Source organism: Myiozetetes cayanensis, unplaced genomic scaffold (genome assembly GCF_022539395.1).
Source record: "Myiozetetes cayanensis isolate MyiCay16 unplaced genomic scaffold, myiCay2020 scf17, whole genome shotgun sequence".
Classification (NCBI taxonomy): Eukaryota; Metazoa; Chordata; class Aves; order Passeriformes; family Tyrannidae; genus Myiozetetes; species Myiozetetes cayanensis.
The window spans coordinates 12,517,723-12,535,381 of record NW_026087378.1 but is presented as its reverse complement, the minus strand read 5'-3'; the positions used below and the strand labels follow the sequence as shown (position 1 = coordinate 12,535,381).

The following is a 17,659-nucleotide window of genomic DNA, read 5'->3' as shown; positions in this document are numbered from 1 at the left end:
ATGAGGGGTGCAGCCTCCTTCTCCTCTAGGATTTACCATGTCACATTCAGGGCTCTGTTCACATTTCTGTGAATATACAGGGATTTTTCTTGTCTACAGCACAAATAAAATAATCCCCTCTTTAATCCTGTCAGGACCGGCCCTTCAGCCAGCCAGTAGAGGCCACTCCTGGTAGCTGAGGTCTCTCTCACATGCTGTGGCATCCAGAAGCTTCCAACTTCTGCAAATGCAGAGTGCAGAATACAGTGTGGCTGATCCATGACGACAGAGCAGCACATTTCAGTGAACTGGCACAGAACTGGCAGCCAGAGACACTTGAATTCTCTGTCTAGCTCTGCCTTTTTTTTTTTTTTCCCCCTCCATATTTCCCTGCCTAAGACTGATAAACCTCTTGCTTTCATTTCCCCCACGGGCTAAAGTGCAGCTACTGCAATTTTAGAAGGTTCTTGAAGGATTACTAAAGAAATTTAAAATCTTCCTAAGGTGCTAATAGTGTTAGGCTGTATCTACCAGAACGAGCTCCCAGTTCTGATAGATAACTGAAACATAAAAGCTCAAGGTTAACAAAGTCACTGTAACTAATATAGTCTAAACAGGGAATCCCTAATCCTGCTTACCAGGCTTTTAAACCTCAACACTCCAAAGATATGCGAGGACAGGTCCTTGATTTGAGGTACAGGGCTGAGCAAACCGTCTCTTTCATAAGCACTTACGGTACCTGTTGATATATTTGCTGACTAAATTCAAACCATAAGTGCTTTTTGAACTTTTCTGATGAATAACAGAAGATAAGATACCCCTCTCTTTCTCCTTATCTGAAGAAAGCGCTTTAAAAATTGCCCAGATGAAACGTCCAAAAGACCGATTTTGTGAATTCTTCACAAGTCAATTGTGTGAGAATCCCTGTAGTTGCTGCTTTTTTTTTTTCATGGTAGTGTTGTTAGTAATTAAATATTTTTAACAGCAGTACCTCAGTAATGCAGGAGCTTGCCAAAGCCCTCTCCTTTTTTTCCTCTGTGGATTATTGCAGTATCATTAGGGTGTATCATCACGGCAGCAGGGATTCATCTGTCTACATTTGGGTGTCTGTTACTATGGATCTGCTTGTCTGGATCCTGCTTCTCATGGATACAGACAAATAGATACTGGGGGTGTCATTCATCTGGTATTCAGGTAGCTGTCAAAAACCAAGTCAGAGGAATTGTTGGGTTTTAGATGCCTACAGTGCGGGAATCTAATGCTAAATGAGATGGTTTCCAACCTGGTATGTTTATGTCTTGACATTTCCACATCAATATAATTTCCCAACTGGTAGTTGTCAAACACTGGAGAATTTTCGATTTTTTTATTTTTTTAGACTTAAATGGAAGTGTGAGTGAGTCAGATTTAAGTGATGTATTTTCATTTCTTGTTTCGGTCTCTCGAGTGGAGCAACTCACACTTTTGTATTTTGTCGCCTTGAACTCTGCAGGCTGTAAGGGAATGTGGAACTGAATGTTTTATGGGATTGCACACCTGAAATAAACACTAAGTGCTTCAAATTGCCTCAGCTATTAGAAAAATGCTTTATTCTGAAGGTGTGTTACTGAAATGGCAGTTCCCACCACCATGAGCAGCCCCTGCACAGAGAACCTGTGGGTCATACCTTTCCATAACACAGATTTCTCAAAGCAGCCATTCAGCCAGACACTCTGGATGAGAGCTTGAGTTGAACACACAGTCAGCCTTGTGCTAAATTCAGCTGCTGTTCCTCGTCACTTAAAATACTGTCCTTGGTAATTGGACCTTGGCCCACTGAAAATGCAACAGTCAAAAAGAATCTCTGGTACTTCTGTCTCTTAGTACTTCTCTCTCTATCTCATGCATTTCTAAGGGCTCTAGTTGATTGGTATTTTTAGATCTGGTTTTTTTTTCCACAGAAAGATGCACAGTTACCAGTACATGGAGCCTTCTGTTCTTCACATAACATTAAGTGCTCCCTGGGGGCTCTTCACGTAGGCGTTCTCTGCTAAAGATTTGCCTCAGGAGTCTGTAATTCCTCCAAGAAGAGCACGTATCTTTATTCCAGAGTCATCACAGGCTATCACACTGGTTGATGCTCACTCACATTCTGCTTCATTAACTGTTCCTCACTTGTTTCCTTCTCTTGCCAGCCCACTTAAGCCAGATCCCCAGTGTACCCCCAGTAAAGCCTGGACCAGTTTCAGGCAGAAGACAGATGGGCTCATGCCCTGTTCCCTCTCTCTGTGATGTACAAATTACGTCTTGAATACTTCTCTCAAATGTTACCCAGATACTGACAGCACACTTGCCTTTCTAATAAAATTACAAGTATTACAACTTGGTTTTATACTAGATTTGGAAAATTCATGGTGCTGGAGAGGAGGAAACTGGACACAGGAGTGTGGACACAGCTTGAGGTGTCACTGATGGGCAGCAATACTCTCTTAGGGACTTTCTATCTTTTCCCACCAAATCTGAGCCTCTGCTGTGCCTTCGCATGTTCTGATGGTCTGACCCAGGACAGTGGATGATGGGCACACTTAATCTCAAAGAAATAGTAAGAGGAGTCTAGAAGCTTGTAAGTGTTGATGGATAATGTCACTCTAATTAAATGTGTAACCTAATGTAATAAAGTGGCTTCCAGCTGGTCTTGGGGAGGGCCCAAAGCTTCCACTCTGACAGAAGGCATTATCACTTGTGGGTCTCTCCAGCTCCAATTTCAGCTGGAGAAACATGTGGGGTCATTTCAGACAGTGCAATGGTGTGTGTTCTGTGGCAGAGAAATGTACCACAAACATACTGTTGGACAAATTTTAGCATCATTTTGAAGCTATGTGCATTATCTAGATGTTAGTAGTTATGGGATGCTTTTAGGGTTTCTCCTTCCCACCCTGCTTGTGTGTGTATGAATGCACATTGTCATCTTTACATTAATTTGGAGAAACTGGTAAGTGAAGCATGCACCAAACCCCCCATTCTTTATTAGCTAATTATCTGGTTGTGAGGCCCAGCATTCAGCAGTTCAAGCAAATAAGGGAGATGTGAATTATTCATTACATGGCAATGAAAGATTGTAGCTGTTCCAGTCTCCTCTCTCTGACAGCTCTATCAGGCATGAGAGACAATGATATTGGCACCATAACAGCATACAGAGATGGGGTCATCGACCCAATCTGTCCCTACTGTTTGGTTTCCCTTTTCTCTTTCAAAACATAGTAGGAGCAGTAATATGTATGGCCCAGCTATCAGCTTTTCCATGGTGCCAACAATGTCTGTGTCTGCTGTTGTTTTATTTACATTTGTTTCTCTCTTTTTTTGTGCATTTTTTTCTCATATGTGTCAGCAGTAAAGTGTTTTAATCCTCCCAGTGACCAAGGCTGCTGTGTGGATAAGCCTTGCATTTCCCTGCTCTCCTGTGGGTTCTGTCTTGTGAGTCATTTAGCAAAGCCCATTTAAAGGGAGAAAGTGAAATCCTGATCCCAAAGAAAGCCGAGTTTCCAGTGGTCTATGATAATATCTGGTGTTTCATCATTAAAGGATAAGTATCTGCACAAATATGGCCATTTGTAAATTTGCACATCTCTGACAGAATCACTTAATAATTCCCATGCCCATAAGGACTTTTTAAAAGTGGAAATTTCTATAGTAATTTTTAATTGCCAGTGAATGCCATCAGAGGAAGTTGTGGGTAAGCAGCATTTTAAAGGATCAGCACTCCAGCTGTAACACTCAGGGATTTTAAGCACAGTGAATAACTTATTTCGGATTACTCACAGAAAGGAGCAACTATAGGTTCATTTTATTTCACTACAAAATCATGACAGTCCACTGCCTATACAAATACACTTCACTTCTCTGTATTTATATGATGAGCCTGCTGAGTTTCTTCTTCATTTGTTTGCTTTCTCAGGCTTCAAGTAAATAAGAAGGGTCAGTAAAGCTCTTGAGCAGTGGCTTTTTGGCTCTGTCCTGTTTTGTTCTACAACCAAATGATCCAGAAATCGACCTGAAAACATAGTTAAGTGATGTGAAATTTAGACCCAGTAACAAATTACCATCAGGAGAACGTGCTGAGTTTCAAATCATCCTGCAGGCTGGGGGGCTGCTCGATTAATTAGCTGGGTAGAAAACTTTAGGGAGGAGCTACTGAGACAATCCACGGGAAGGAGGGGAGGAGGATGTTCCTTCTGAAAGGGTGACGTTGGCACTTTGACACCTGCTGCTCTGAAGTGTTTGCCCAGCCTTTAAAATAAGAATCTGTCTATCTATTAATGTCACTGTGCCACCATCCACCTTCAGCAGACACTGAGAGCCAGTGGGAAAGGCTGCACCTGCACTAATGGCCATGTCCCATTTGGAACCTGCCCTGTTCAGGGAGCTGATTATGCCTAATAAATACCTTGACTGTTGTTGACTGTTCGACTCACATTAAGAACCCTCCTCTGGTCGTCTTCCTGTAGAGGCAAAAAAACAGATCACCAAGATTTGTGGGCCATTTAAAAACCTATAGGGCATGAAATTGATACTGTGTGAGGAAGAGAGAAAGGAATTCCCTCATTAGGTCTTGCACATTAGTACAAAGGCTGTTACTGTAGTTTAATCTGAGTTCTAGTGATATTTCCTCGTAGCTCATTTACCCCAAGCACATGGAATAATACACTAAGATACTCATATTTCTTTAATTACATTTTTTTTAATGCCTTCACCTTTTTTTTTTTTTTTTTCTCCATGTGTACTGTCTGTGAAAAAGCAAAGGATGGTTAAAACCTTGAACTGAAACACGGACTCGCTGCTTCCAAATGGTGACATGTAACATAGAGGCTCTCAGGAGTCATGGGCAGAATCCCATTTTTACTCTGCTGTCGATGAACTCCATGGTGCTGAGCACTAAGGTTGCCTCTGTAGCAGCAGGAGAAGCTGATGTGACTGTTTCTTGCTAAAGCTTGTGGTACAGTTGGCTGGATGGAACTTACCTGCTGCTCAGGCTTACTGGTTGGTACAGCTGTTCCCCACCTCTGAATCTCAGTGAGGAAAGTTACTTTAATATCCCAAGTGTTGAAAAAGAGTCAGAGCACAGCACACAAAGCTCTTGGTTAGGTTTTTTTTCCCTCTCCTGCACACCTGACATATTCAGATTGTCTGCAGTCTTTGCTCTGGTGTGACTGAGAGCGGGTGAAAATTTCGAGTGAGGCTTTCTGGCAGCATCTCTATCCTGGAAAGTACTGTGAAATCAGCTGGAAAATGATCTTGCCCAAATTATAAATGGAAATTCAGTATTCCTGTCAGACAAACACATCTTGTCTGAGCAGATTTTAACGTTTGACTGTGGCAAAGTCGAGCTAAACTCATTTTCCCGGTTCAGTGTCAGCCCAAGTATCACAGGGGGGTAGTGGAAACCCAACAGGGGAGGGATCAGAGAGGAGCAGATACCTCCTTATTGAAAGTCCATCCTACTGCACACCTTGCTCCAACCTCTTCTTGAAGTACATAAGACCTCTTGTAACGATGCACCCTGATTAAAATTACAATTTACTGACAAAAAGCAAATAGAAATACATTTTTGCAGAAGCAGCAGTGGAATGGACAAATCGTGCTGCAATAAAATTTCTGTTTCCTCGACACCACAGCACATTTATATGAATGGAAATGGTTTCTTCTCCTTAATACTAAGGTCACATTTGTACTGCTTCTATTTCTGACTGTCATTTTTTCGCAGGGATCTCGTTTGAAATCGGAAAAGTATTTGGGGCAATGCCTCCAGATATGTCTAGAGATAGATCAGACAAGCTGACTCTGGAAATATAATATATATCCCCTGAAAGAGAGTAAAACCCAGTTTCCAATTCCATTGTTACTTTGTGTTTGAATTATTCAGCTTTACAAGTACACATGGCTCCTTTTTATTAGCACTCCGTGTTTTATCCTTGCTCTAATAAAAAAGTAACATGTGCATCAGGAACCCGGAATAATTCAGTCTGACTTCATAACTCAGGGATCTTACCCTTTTTCAAGGCATTTCTTGCCCAGGTGTTCCTGGAATCAAGCAATTCTCTCCTGAACAGTTGTTCCTCTGTTGTAGAAGTCGATTTTGGCTCCCATGCTGAGTGCAAGGTGACAGAGTTTGCTGTTGTATTGCCTGAGGCAGCTCTGGCTCCTTCTCGGTGGGAAAAGGACAAAACAACATTTTAGTTATTCCACACAGTTACTCAAGCATCCATAAGGAACTGCTCAATCTTTAATTCTTCGTAAAGGATCTTCTTTCAGAATTCCTTTAATTAAATATTGGCAAGAGATGTCAGATGACATCTTCATTAATGCATATTTTTTGAGAAACATAAAACATCTTAATTAAACTATGAACCTATTTAAAGCCTTCTAAACATTGGGTTTGTATGTATAAAAATTATTACCAATCACTTATCAAAAGACATATCAAGATGCCCTGAAGTGCATTAATGAGAATAGAATTGTGGCATTTGCCAGAGAACTATACAAAGACAACTTTGATTAACAGCAGCTCTGTAGAGGTGATCTTTTGTTGTTAAAAATTAATTTTGAGGTCTCAAAACCAAGAGAGGAACTGTGTGAGGCTGTGTGAATTAAAAATTAGATCGTGAGATTCCAGCAACTGAAGTGGAGCAAGAAAAAAAAACAAAAAAAGGTAGAAAGAGCCAGTGTTGGCTTTTCCCTTCTGTCTGTGTGTTCTGCAGTGTGGTACAAGTCCTATAACTTCATTTTTTCGGTGCTGTCATATCACCAGACACTTCTGAACTGCAGTGCTAATGCTCTTCCTTGTGACCACTCTCTGTCTTCCAGCCCATTTGACAATCTGCTCTCCACTCCCCAGGTGAGCTGCTAATTTTACCCTTTCATCTCATTCTGTGCAGAAAAGTCACTGATTTCCTACTGTTTAGAAACTCCCAATCTCAAAATTTCTGCCTTTGAGCCAATTCCAGCAATTACTGGTCGATTCCAGCAGAGTGGAGTTAATTTTTACAAAATGGTTCTGTAATTTATGAATTTTCATCCGTATTTGTTTCACACCAGAGCTTCTCTCTTGCACCGTGGAGTGAGGAATGGTGTTGGATCCTTCCTGATTTTCCCAGCATTGTTAAGCTCCAGCTAAGAGAAGGAATTCTCTTTGCTGTATTTATATTTACTATACTTTAGAACCAGGCAGGTTGGACATTTGTCCTTTCATTCATTTCCCATTTAAGCCTCTTCCAGATATCAATTACACGACTAATTGATTATCCATAGAGGAGCTTCATCTTTTCCTGCTTAGGTAATTCCTCTCACAAGCAATGAAAACTCCATTAGGCAACAATCTATTACACCAGTCAGCCCCCAGCTAATTTACACTTCTGATGTGTTCCTGTTTCTAGATTAAGTACAAGGCCTGTGCAGCAGCAGCTCATTCAGTTGGGGTGTTTTTGATCACATCTCCTGGCTAAAATCCCCATAACTTTATAATTCTAGTAGTTTCTTCTAGCAATAAGTTCTTTACCTGTAAAGGTACAAATCTGTGATTTTTCCCTTTCATCCCTCATCCAGAGTTTTTCCTGCCCATCTTGTAAGGTTTTCCCCAGTGGTATCAGGTTGACTGGAGCTACTCCCACGTGACAGGACTGAAACTGCTCTTTCCATAATGAAATCACTCTTTGAAGAGCCTTTTTTATTTTCATGTTTGTTTTGCTCAGTGCTCACTAAAACTAATGTAATATGGAAACAAATCTTCCTCTGTTGATGTGGAAAATGAAGTGTTTTGCCCACGTTTCCATGGAGACAATCAGGCTACCATAAAGGAACATGAAATGGCTCATGGTTCTGCAGAATTTAGCTGTGTTGAAACCATTTCATTACAAGTCATTCCCAGGGTCCTCTGCTCGTGTTCTGTGCTGCCTTCCAAGAGTCCCAGGGTGATTTCTGGGCAGTGAGTGTTGCTATCCCTGTTTTAAATCCTGGGAAACATAGTGAGGCATAGAGTGACTAACTCACTGATCCCAAGGGATAAAAAAGGTAAGGATAGAACAAGAAGCCAATGTAAGAGTGTCCTTTCCTTCCTGGCCCATTGACCAGGACAGCAACTGCCCCTGAGCTGAGATACCAAGAAAAAGTGTAAAGTTGGGAATTCTTCTTGTTCCAGAGAGTGTTATCAGTGTTTTATTTTATTCATTAAGCATAAAATCATGGAAACACTGAATGGTTTAGCTTGGAAGGGACCTTAAAGATCACCCAGTTCTGATCCCTTGCCATGGGCAGGGACACCTTCCACTGGACCAGGCTGCTCCAAGTCCAGCCTGGCCTTGAACACTTCCAAGGCCAAGCTTCTCTATTTTATATGCAGTAGCTGATAATGTTTGGAGCCAAAACCTGTTCCATTTATCCTGGCAAACAAGCACAGGAACTTAATGGGGAGAAGTGGAGTTTTTCCCATTTGCAGAGCTGAATGTCCCTTCTGGTGTAGCATTTAAATCCGAGCTCAGGAGCCTGGCTGGGAACTGCTGGAACGGGAACAAGGGTGGCATTCAGGCTGTGGACAAGCAGAGCAACCTCATCAGCCTTGCAGAGAACTCATGCCCAGGATTTTTATTGCTTGCTTAGCTCTCTCCAGTGCTGTGTTAGAGGAGAGTTGTAATTATGCAGGCCCAAATACTGAAATACTGATTTGTAAAACCAGGCCTTTGGTCCTTTTTTTTCACCATTTGCTGGTGGAATCAGTGCTAAGAGTGATGCAGTTTTTCTTCTGCATTACCTCTAAAACTAAACATTAAAAGATATGTGTGTTGTTCATGTTTTGCAGTGAGATTTAATGGCTAAAAATATCTATTGAAGAATAATAAAATTTGATTGGTAAGAGGTTTTTCTCTGTGAAAAATACAGAGGAGTTCCATATTGTTTCGATTTTATTTTTTCTACTCTTAGTTCACAGTATTACACTTCATTATAGCTTTTAATCAAAGTTGGTAAAGGGTTCAGTATAGTATGAGCTGGCTCTCTGAGTTAAATCACGGTAATTTTTTTCCCATTATGTTACTGCTTCAGTTAAATTATAAATTATAACAGCTTCAGAACCATTTCAGAAGTGTTTCACCACTTCCCACGTGACTTCTCTCCAAGCAAATCAAAATATATGTTTGTATTAATCTGAAATGGGAAAGGTGTATCTTTAATTATGCATGAATAATTTAAAATATTATTTTCAGAAGGCGGCATAACGTGGTTTGTTTTCATTGGCCTCGGAGTAAAATAATTGGTATTAAATGAAATCCCACTAAATAAATGATAATTCTGTAACAGAATGCCTAGTCTAGGTCAGTTCAGAGGAAAAATTATATCCAGCATTTTCAAACTTACTTAGCTCTGCTCCCGTGCTGAGGACCTGTTAGGAGAGACCCTGGGGTCCTCCCTGAGAGGCAGGAGGAGAGGTTTCAGCATTTCCTCACATCCCACCAACTAAAAATTAGAGCAGTTTTTCAAGCTCTCACTTCCATCCCAGGAACCTGAAGCTGGATCACCCCGGGGGTTTTGGGGACTCTAAGCCAGAAACTGGAGAGCTGCTGTCATTAAACATATGCCAAAGCCCTCCTGAGTGCCAGAGAATGGGGTAATTGTTATACCCCACTGCTTCCTGGAATTAATAATTGAACAGAACATCTGAGCAATGTCCTTCTGGTGGGTTTTTTTAAGTCTGTTTTGCTTTCAGCTCAAATTACCCCCGGGTGGAAGTGCTTGGAATTGAGAGGAGCATCGTGGCACGGGGGCCAGATCACACTTCCCTGAACTGTGCAAGTGAGCCACACTTGCATGTGGGGTGAACCTTTGCCTTGCAGGCAGCAGAGTTGTTTGTGAAAGGGCACCTGCAGTGAGGGTTGTGACTGATTATCACATCCACCATTTCCCAACTTACAGTCCTATCTTATTTTTCTTTTCTTCCCTGTTTTTTTTTTTCACTGCATTGGGCTGCTGTAGATTCATCAAGGAAATTAATTTAAATACTGGGGTTCTTATCCTTTGCTTCAGAAAGGAAATCTGTAGAGTCCTTTGAAGCGTCTTCTGCCTTGGATGGCCCTCAGCAATGTCAAAAGCAATTATATGTCAGTTATAAGAAGTGATTTTTGAAAGTGCCTGTAAAAATTAAAATAGATGTGTCTGTGCACTATATCAGCATCTTCAGCCACTCAGATGTTAGAGTGCTCCAAAGAAAAGCTGTACAAAAAAGCTGTACAAAAATACTATGCAGTGATGGAACAAATGCTGACAGTTTGAGATGTCACTGCTTAACTGCCTTGAGAAATTCCATTTATTGAAAATAATTCACGTACATGTTTGAAACATTCAGGCTTACAGTAATTAATTTTCAGCTGAATTGATTTCTGTATGCAAACTGCTCTGAGGAGAGAGAGAGAGACTGAAATATCTGAGCTGACTAACGGAAAACGTGCTCTCCCCCAGACCTGGGGAAGGGCTAACACCAATTTTCTCCCTAATGAAGCAGAATTACTTATGCCAAGATTTGCAGAAACAGTATAAAACCAGTAGTGATTATTTACATTTATGAGGGGGTGGGTCTTGTAATCTCTTATTTAATAACTCGTCGTAAAACCCGAGTTAATATCAGCTCCAAGAATAAATGTTAACATTCAGCTCCCACAAAGAACATGGTCTTCCCAATGGCTATAAAAGCCTGGAATTCCATCCCAGGCTTACTGGGGTGCCTTTTTCACACAAGGGAGATGGAGTAGGCCCACTGCACTTGGGTGAAGCTCTGGGACAGTCTAACCTCAGCACATGGATTGGTTGAAGTTTTCCACTGGAGAACTTCCCAGAGAAGCAGAGCAATGCTCACCTGAGTGCTCTTTAACTGAATATGTAATGATCTCAGGAAAAACAGCATTAATTCCTCATGTACTTTAGAGCTGCAGAAGCTCTGATTCTGGTGGGAAGGCTGTGATGCACTTGGAACAACCAAAATGTTAAAGGTAAAGCTGTTTTTAGCCATCATGTATTGAGAAAGTGCCCTTTCCCCAGCAAAAAATCAAGAGCAAAGCTTGTAGGGGTTTTTCCTAACACATGTTTAAGCTGCTTAGTGGCTTCTTAAACATTTGCCATACCAGGGTTTTTGTGGAAGTGTGGAGTGAGACTCCACCAGGTCACTACTCAGGTGCCTCAGTCACACTTTCTTTTTGGCTGTCACTGTGCTGCAAGTGGAGATGAGATGCTGATTTGAGACCTTCCCTCTTAGGTCTGGAGTTTGACATAAGATGCCATCTGAGCTTCATGCTGAGTGAGGGGGGAAGCCAACCAAGTGAAAGTCAGAGCCTTCTGTCCACTGCCTGCCCAGCCCTGCTCATATCTGCAGCTTTCCCATTCCTGCCTCTCCCATTTCTGCCCATTTCCTGACCTCTACAGCCAGGAACTGTGCTTTCCTTTCTCATGCCTGCAGGTGGAGCATAGCTGGAATCCACTGACACATCATCATACTGAAATGCACACCTGTAATGTAGTGCCTCGTTTAATTGAGAGGCTTAGTTTTATCATCGATCTCTTTTGTATTAAAATATACCCTGGGACCTCTGCATTGAAGGCAACAAGTCTCATTTTCCAGTTCATCATCCCTTTCCCAACAGATGCTCTTCTTTCTTATGTAGTCAGAGCAGATCCAAGGGGATTGCATAAAAGCAACTGCTCTTGACGTTGCATTATGAGGGAGTACTTTTGTCATTGAGTGATCATAGTGCTTATTTTGAAAACAGAAAACCCAATATTTACATAATGCCATCTCTTTTTGATTGTGCAGTTCATTTCAGCTCCACTAAACAGCTCCACTTTGAAATTACTCTCGTTTCCCTGAGGAATGGTCATAAAAAGAGAATCAAGCTCATAAATCTTGTTGTGAACTAGTTGTACAGTTTCTGCAGGATTACCCATCCATTGCTGTGAGACACTGAAAGTATTTATTTGTTAGCACCCTTTTAAAGTCAGATGTGTGAAAAGGAAATTCCCTCTGTTGTGATTAACACAGTGACCCACTGCCACAGCATACGGAGCCACAATCTTAGAGAGCAGCTCCTCCCTGTGCTGCCACTGACTGAGCTAAAGATTTTCCTGCAAGTCATAAGTCTTCTTTTATAGCATGGTAATAAATAAAAACGTGAAATTTAATAGAAAAGTGTCTCAAACGCTGCTGGTGGGTCTTTGTGCAGCACTGATTTATACTGGAAACCCACAACCTCTGCTGAATGGTGCAAGGAGGGGAGAGGAAAGTGTGCTCAGTTCATAAGGGAGAGTTCTCTGTTCTGCTGGGTGGAGCTGGGAGGGAAAGGGATTTGGGATGCAGTTGGTGTTTGTGGTCCTTTTGGTACTGAAAAGCAGTGTCAACACAGCATTAGGAGGTTGTTAGCAGGCTGGTGCCATCCCTGGTGTTTATGTCTACCAATTATTCTTTTTGAGATAACCATAGAAGATTTATTGTTTTAAGAGAGAATTTAGGTTGCTCTGCATAATAAAAGTTAGAGGGGAAAAAAAAAAGAAACTAAGGAATGCAAATCTTTTGTCTCTTAACAACAGGAACTTCTGATACTGCACCTCTATTTTATATAAATGAATATAGAACGAGGTTTTGGGTCACACTGTGTATGTAGGAGAGCCTTTCCCTTTGCAGTGCAATCAGCTGACCTGCAGAGTACAATTTTCTTCCAAAAATGTTGTGGCCAATGAAGCAGAAACTCTAACCCATCTAAACACTTCTTCACTTGTCAGACAGGAAGAGACTTCACAGCTCTGAGTACCAGGACAGCTGGGCAGAGAGCAAATGTCAGCAGCAGAAACCTCTGGGTGTGAAGGGAGGAAGAGGGAGATTTTTGAGCCAAGATGAAAAGCCAGATATCCTAAATTTTCCTGGGATGAAAAGCTTCCGAAAAGGATTATAACTGAGAGATGTGCAGTGCTGTATTTCAGCCAGCTGCCCCCTGGGATGGATACTTCCCTTGGAGACTGAGTGTGCAGGGATTTGAACATGGGAAATGCTCAGAACAGGGAACTGTGGAGCCTGGGCTCACACAGTGATGGGCAGGGTGACTGAAATGGGTTTTCACCAGAGTTTATGTTCATGTGAAACCCTGAATTCCAACACTGACTGGACACGTGTCCCCTTACAAAAGTTGTGGGTGAATCCTCAGCCACTGTCAGGTGAGATTAACTGACCATCAGTTTTACCTTCAGACTCAGTCTAAAGAAAAAGTGGGACAATGTTCACATCTCAAAGCCAGGCTTGAGGTATTTTTGCTCCTACTGTGCAGACAGACCTGAGGGCAGACTCCTTGACACAGAAAGGGATGGCTGTAGCTTTCCTTTCAAGCTGATAATACAACATCATCTTCCCACTTTATTTATTTCTTTTTACTTTTAGCTCTTCATTTTCAAAGATTTCATCCCCATTGCTTTAGGACAAAAAGAACTGTAGTGACAAATTCGGTTGTTATGTTTCATCTTATTCCCCAGGGTGTGTTCTCCTGCCAGTGATGAGCATCTGCTCCCAGTCATGTAGAAATCTGATTAACAAAGCATGATCTTTGATTAGCATATTTCAGAAATTGTTTCTTATTATGAGCTCTCCTTAGGGCTTGTGTTGCTTAGCAGTGGAACAACCTTCCAAACGGATTGGACGTGTTGAGGAACTTTGCAGACACGTAAAGCCCCATTTGGAACTTTTCTGTTCATATGGATCATACATTCTGCATAAGTGGACAAAAATCTTGGGAAATAATAGTGCCCATCGTGTTTTTGGTTGTTTTTTTGGGGTTTTTTTTGCCTGTCTTCTGAAAAGACCACAGTTTTGCTTGTATTTAATAAACTTCCTGCTACTGGTTTGGACTCTATGTAAGGGCTGTTTGTAATGAATAATAAATGATAACTTGTATTGTGTGCTCCATGTAAGGATTTTCATGAGCTTTTCCACCATAAACAAAATAATTAATCCAACACACAGGTGGGGAAAAGCTTTATTTATTATTGTCAACATTAATATTCTTTTCAGTTTTTAGAAGCGAGACACTGAGGTTGGGACCTGATTTGTAAGGAAATAGTGACTGGCATTTCCAGCCATATTTTTTACCTATTGCTTTTTTCCTTCAGACTATTTGACTATATTCATATATTTTTTTCTTTTATGAGAGACAAATTTTAAATTGCAAAATATCTGTAAGCTGTGTTTCTTTTACTGGTAATGTAGAATGTGATGCTATTTCAGACCTGTGTGCATTTTCACTGCCTTAGAAAACCTAAATAGCTTCTGAAGTGGATAAAATTCTCCAATGAGAGTAAATTTTACTAGGAAAAAATGCTAAGTATTGTAACTGTGCACGATGCCATGTGGACCATGCAGGCCAAAATTTTGCTTCTTTTATTCATTCCAAACTAGGATTGACTCTCAAGGCTAAACCCACATCCCCACCTAGGCAGGTTTGGCTGGTGGAAAACCACCAGCACAAGGCCAGAGTGAGCTCTCCAGCAGCCCAGTGCTGTTGGCAGCTCTTAGCCCCGGGCTCTGAGCCAGTCTGCACAGTGATTTTTGTCGAGGCAGCATTTTGCATCAGGGATGTGCATGTGCTCCAGTGGCAGAGCAAGGCCAGCTGCAAGCGAGCAGAAGTTCTGCTCGTTAAATCTGTGGGTGTGGGAATGACCTTTGAGTTACCTCAGCCCTGTGAACCTACGATCTGGTGACCCTGCACAGTCCAAGTGGTGCTGACTCCCCAAAGGCTTTGGAAAAGGAGAGTGTTTCACTCTGTTTTGCAGTTTCAGAATATCTAGGTAGACAGATAACTAAGGAAACTGTGCCTTACCATCTCAATCCCTGTCAAAGATCTGCCTCAGTCTCTTAACTCAGTCTCCAGGGAGAGTAAAGAGGATTAAGAGGGTGTATCTCACTCTTAGAGTTCTGGGAATGCAAAGGGCAGGGAAGGGGATACTTCTCATCTGTCTGACTTAAAAAAGACACCCAAAAGGCAACAGCAAAACCCCTCTGAAGAGCCATGTCAGCCTTTGGTCGTTCCAGTGGGACAGACCCTGTCCCCATTAAGCTGCCTGTGTGTTTTCCTAATGCATTCAATGCTGATGCATTGTTGCTTATGGTGCAGGAAACAGATGGTCTTTTCTCCTGCCTCGCTCACTTCACCTCTTCGATCAGTTTTAATGGCTTTAAAAGGGAAAGCTTTTAACACTTTTGCTTTGTTTTTACGATTTCCCCCTGTCTTGCACCGAAGGCATTCCAGTAAATACATATGCACTGGTGAAGCTCAATTGCCCATCACAAATGGGTAACGGGTGTTAATGTGGCAGGAGCTTGTAGCTGTGGCTGTTTAACCCAGCACAGAACAGCTGCAGCTCTTAAGACCTGCAGGAACACAGGAGAATCCTCTGCCTGTTGGAAATGCATTTGCTCTCCAAGAAATTTGGTACACAGCAAACTGACAATTCTCCTGCCTCAAAGAGTCTCCTTGGAAAGTTTCTCTGGTTGTTCAGTAAGAGAGGGAGGCACAGTCATCATCATGTGCAGTAAGAGCTTTATACAGTCCCCAAAAGGAAACCAAGAGCGGCCCATGACGTGGGGAAGGATGGGAGAGGTAAAGTGTGTCTGTGTTAAAAAGTGCAAAGTGTTCTCAGTGTGGCTGTGACTTCCCTTCTTCTGAAGTATTCACAGAACCATGCCTTGAATATTTGTAATTCATCATGGCACATAGTGCCTTACTGCTCATCTTTAGAACGTCATTTTGTACGGGAATGAACTTAGAGAGATACCTTTCAAATGGGACAACAGCTTGGGCATATTTGCTCTGAGACAGCAACACATCATGCTCTCTAATCCAACCTCCAACAGCAGTGCTGGTGATGCAAGTTGTTGTATGAAAGCCCAGGATTATTTTATTATCATTGCTGCTCCTCTGCTCAAGCATTTTAGGTACAGGAGATGCTTCCCTGTAAAAATTAAAAATAATTTCTACAAAATGATATGCCTGTTATGCAGTATCTGTGAAATCAAATTTTGGATGTGTTTGGTGTTTTGCAGCCCTGGATCCGTCCAAGGATCCCTGCTTGAAGGTGAAGTGCAGCCCCCACAAGGTGTGTGTCACCCACGACTACGAGACTGCCATTTGCGTGAGCCGCAAGCAGCTGGTGCACAGGTGAGGGAACCTCGGGGGGCTTGGGGGGTTTGTGTCTCTCACAGCAGCAAATATGCACATCTGAAAACCTGAAATATGTGTCAGGGACATCTGCAGTTCCAGCATCTTAACTGGAAGCAATTAAAAAGATACTAGTTTTTTAAAAAATATATCAAACCTCTGCTAAATTTGCAAAACAAAAACCTTGAAAGATGTTGGTGGAACTTTGTAAAGCATCTCCATGGGGAGTCACATAATGGTAGAAAGCTCCAGATCTGATTGTTGAAGGACTGAATTAAGAGCAAATGGAGTAGATAGGTTACAAGCTATGAATAAATGAAGAAAAGCCTACTGGTCATGAGTTGAAATGTGCTGCAAACACCCCAGAATCAAGCAATTTAAAGACAAATGTGGATCCCACAAACTAACATTGCCCTATTTTGGAAGCAGAACTAGTAAAACCAGTAAGGAAACTGGGTTTGAGTATCTCCAGAGCCTCTCTGAGTCAAGAGCCAGAATAAAACTGAAGAAATAAACCCTTCCACTTGCCACCAAGTGTGGAATAAGTTGTGTACTCTGAATGCTGGGTCTGCACTTTAAGGAAAATACATTGCCTTGCTTTCATTATATTTGAGTGATAAATCTGGGGACTGGTCTTCAATTAGTCTCCCTGTTTAGTATGGAAGCAAAAATTTGCCTGTAACAACTCAGGTCCTAAATGTCGTCGTCAGCTGAGATGGGAGTTCAACAGCTGTTTAAGCCAAACAGGCTTAAACCATTCAGGATGATCTGATTCCCAAGTACTAGGACCATATCTCATCTTATCTCACTGATACCTGGCTGAGGAAGATGATCCTGTAAGAATAATTTGTCTTTGATTGATAATACAAAGTTAATGGTGTAATGTGCATGAGGCAGTATGTTAAATCTTTGGGTTTCAATCTGGAATGATCCCTGGAAGGATGGAAGGAGTCTACCTGTGGGCAGGGCTTAAATCCTAATGACATTTTTGGCATTATGTAGCTTACATTTTGTAGTTAGGATGGATTTGAATCACTTGCATTATACAGTAGTCCTTGTGATATATAGACATGGATGTTGAGCCAAATGCTTTCTGAGCTATTTCCAGTATTTAATGTCCCCAAAGTAGCCAAAATGGTTCAGAGTAATGGTACAGAGGAGCTGAATATCCTTTCTTTGTAGAAACCAGGCCGCTTTTCATGTGATCTCTCTATGATTCCTCACTGCCTGCAGCCATTTCAGATAACCTTTGAGCAGCACTGTGACTATGGAGATGAATCGAAAAGTATTGAAAACTTACACTGAAAATTCTCCAAACAGTTTCCAGCAAGTTTTGTGATGCTGAAAGAGCTGCTGCTGATGTGTGATAGTGGCACATAGAACCCCCAAGCAGTTTTATTCTCCAGGTACCCAGCTCCCTTTTCCTCAGAGGGGACACATGTCAAGCAGGGGAGCAACCAGGGCAAATTCTCTGC

General features: G+C 41.7%; 1 protein-coding gene across 1 annotated transcript in view; it reads left to right on the top strand.

Annotated features, from left to right (window-relative positions):
• The window catches only part of SPOCK1 (SPARC (osteonectin), cwcv and kazal like domains proteoglycan 1), a 251,052-nt gene that overhangs the window by 124,127 nt on the left and 109,266 nt on the right, over positions 1-17,659 (top strand). Inside the window, exon 4 of the mRNA XM_050312287.1 lies at positions 16,070-16,184. Within this exon, the coding sequence (XP_050168244.1) occupies positions 16,070-16,184 (115 nt within the window). The remainder of the gene's footprint in view (positions 1-16,069; positions 16,185-17,659) is intronic.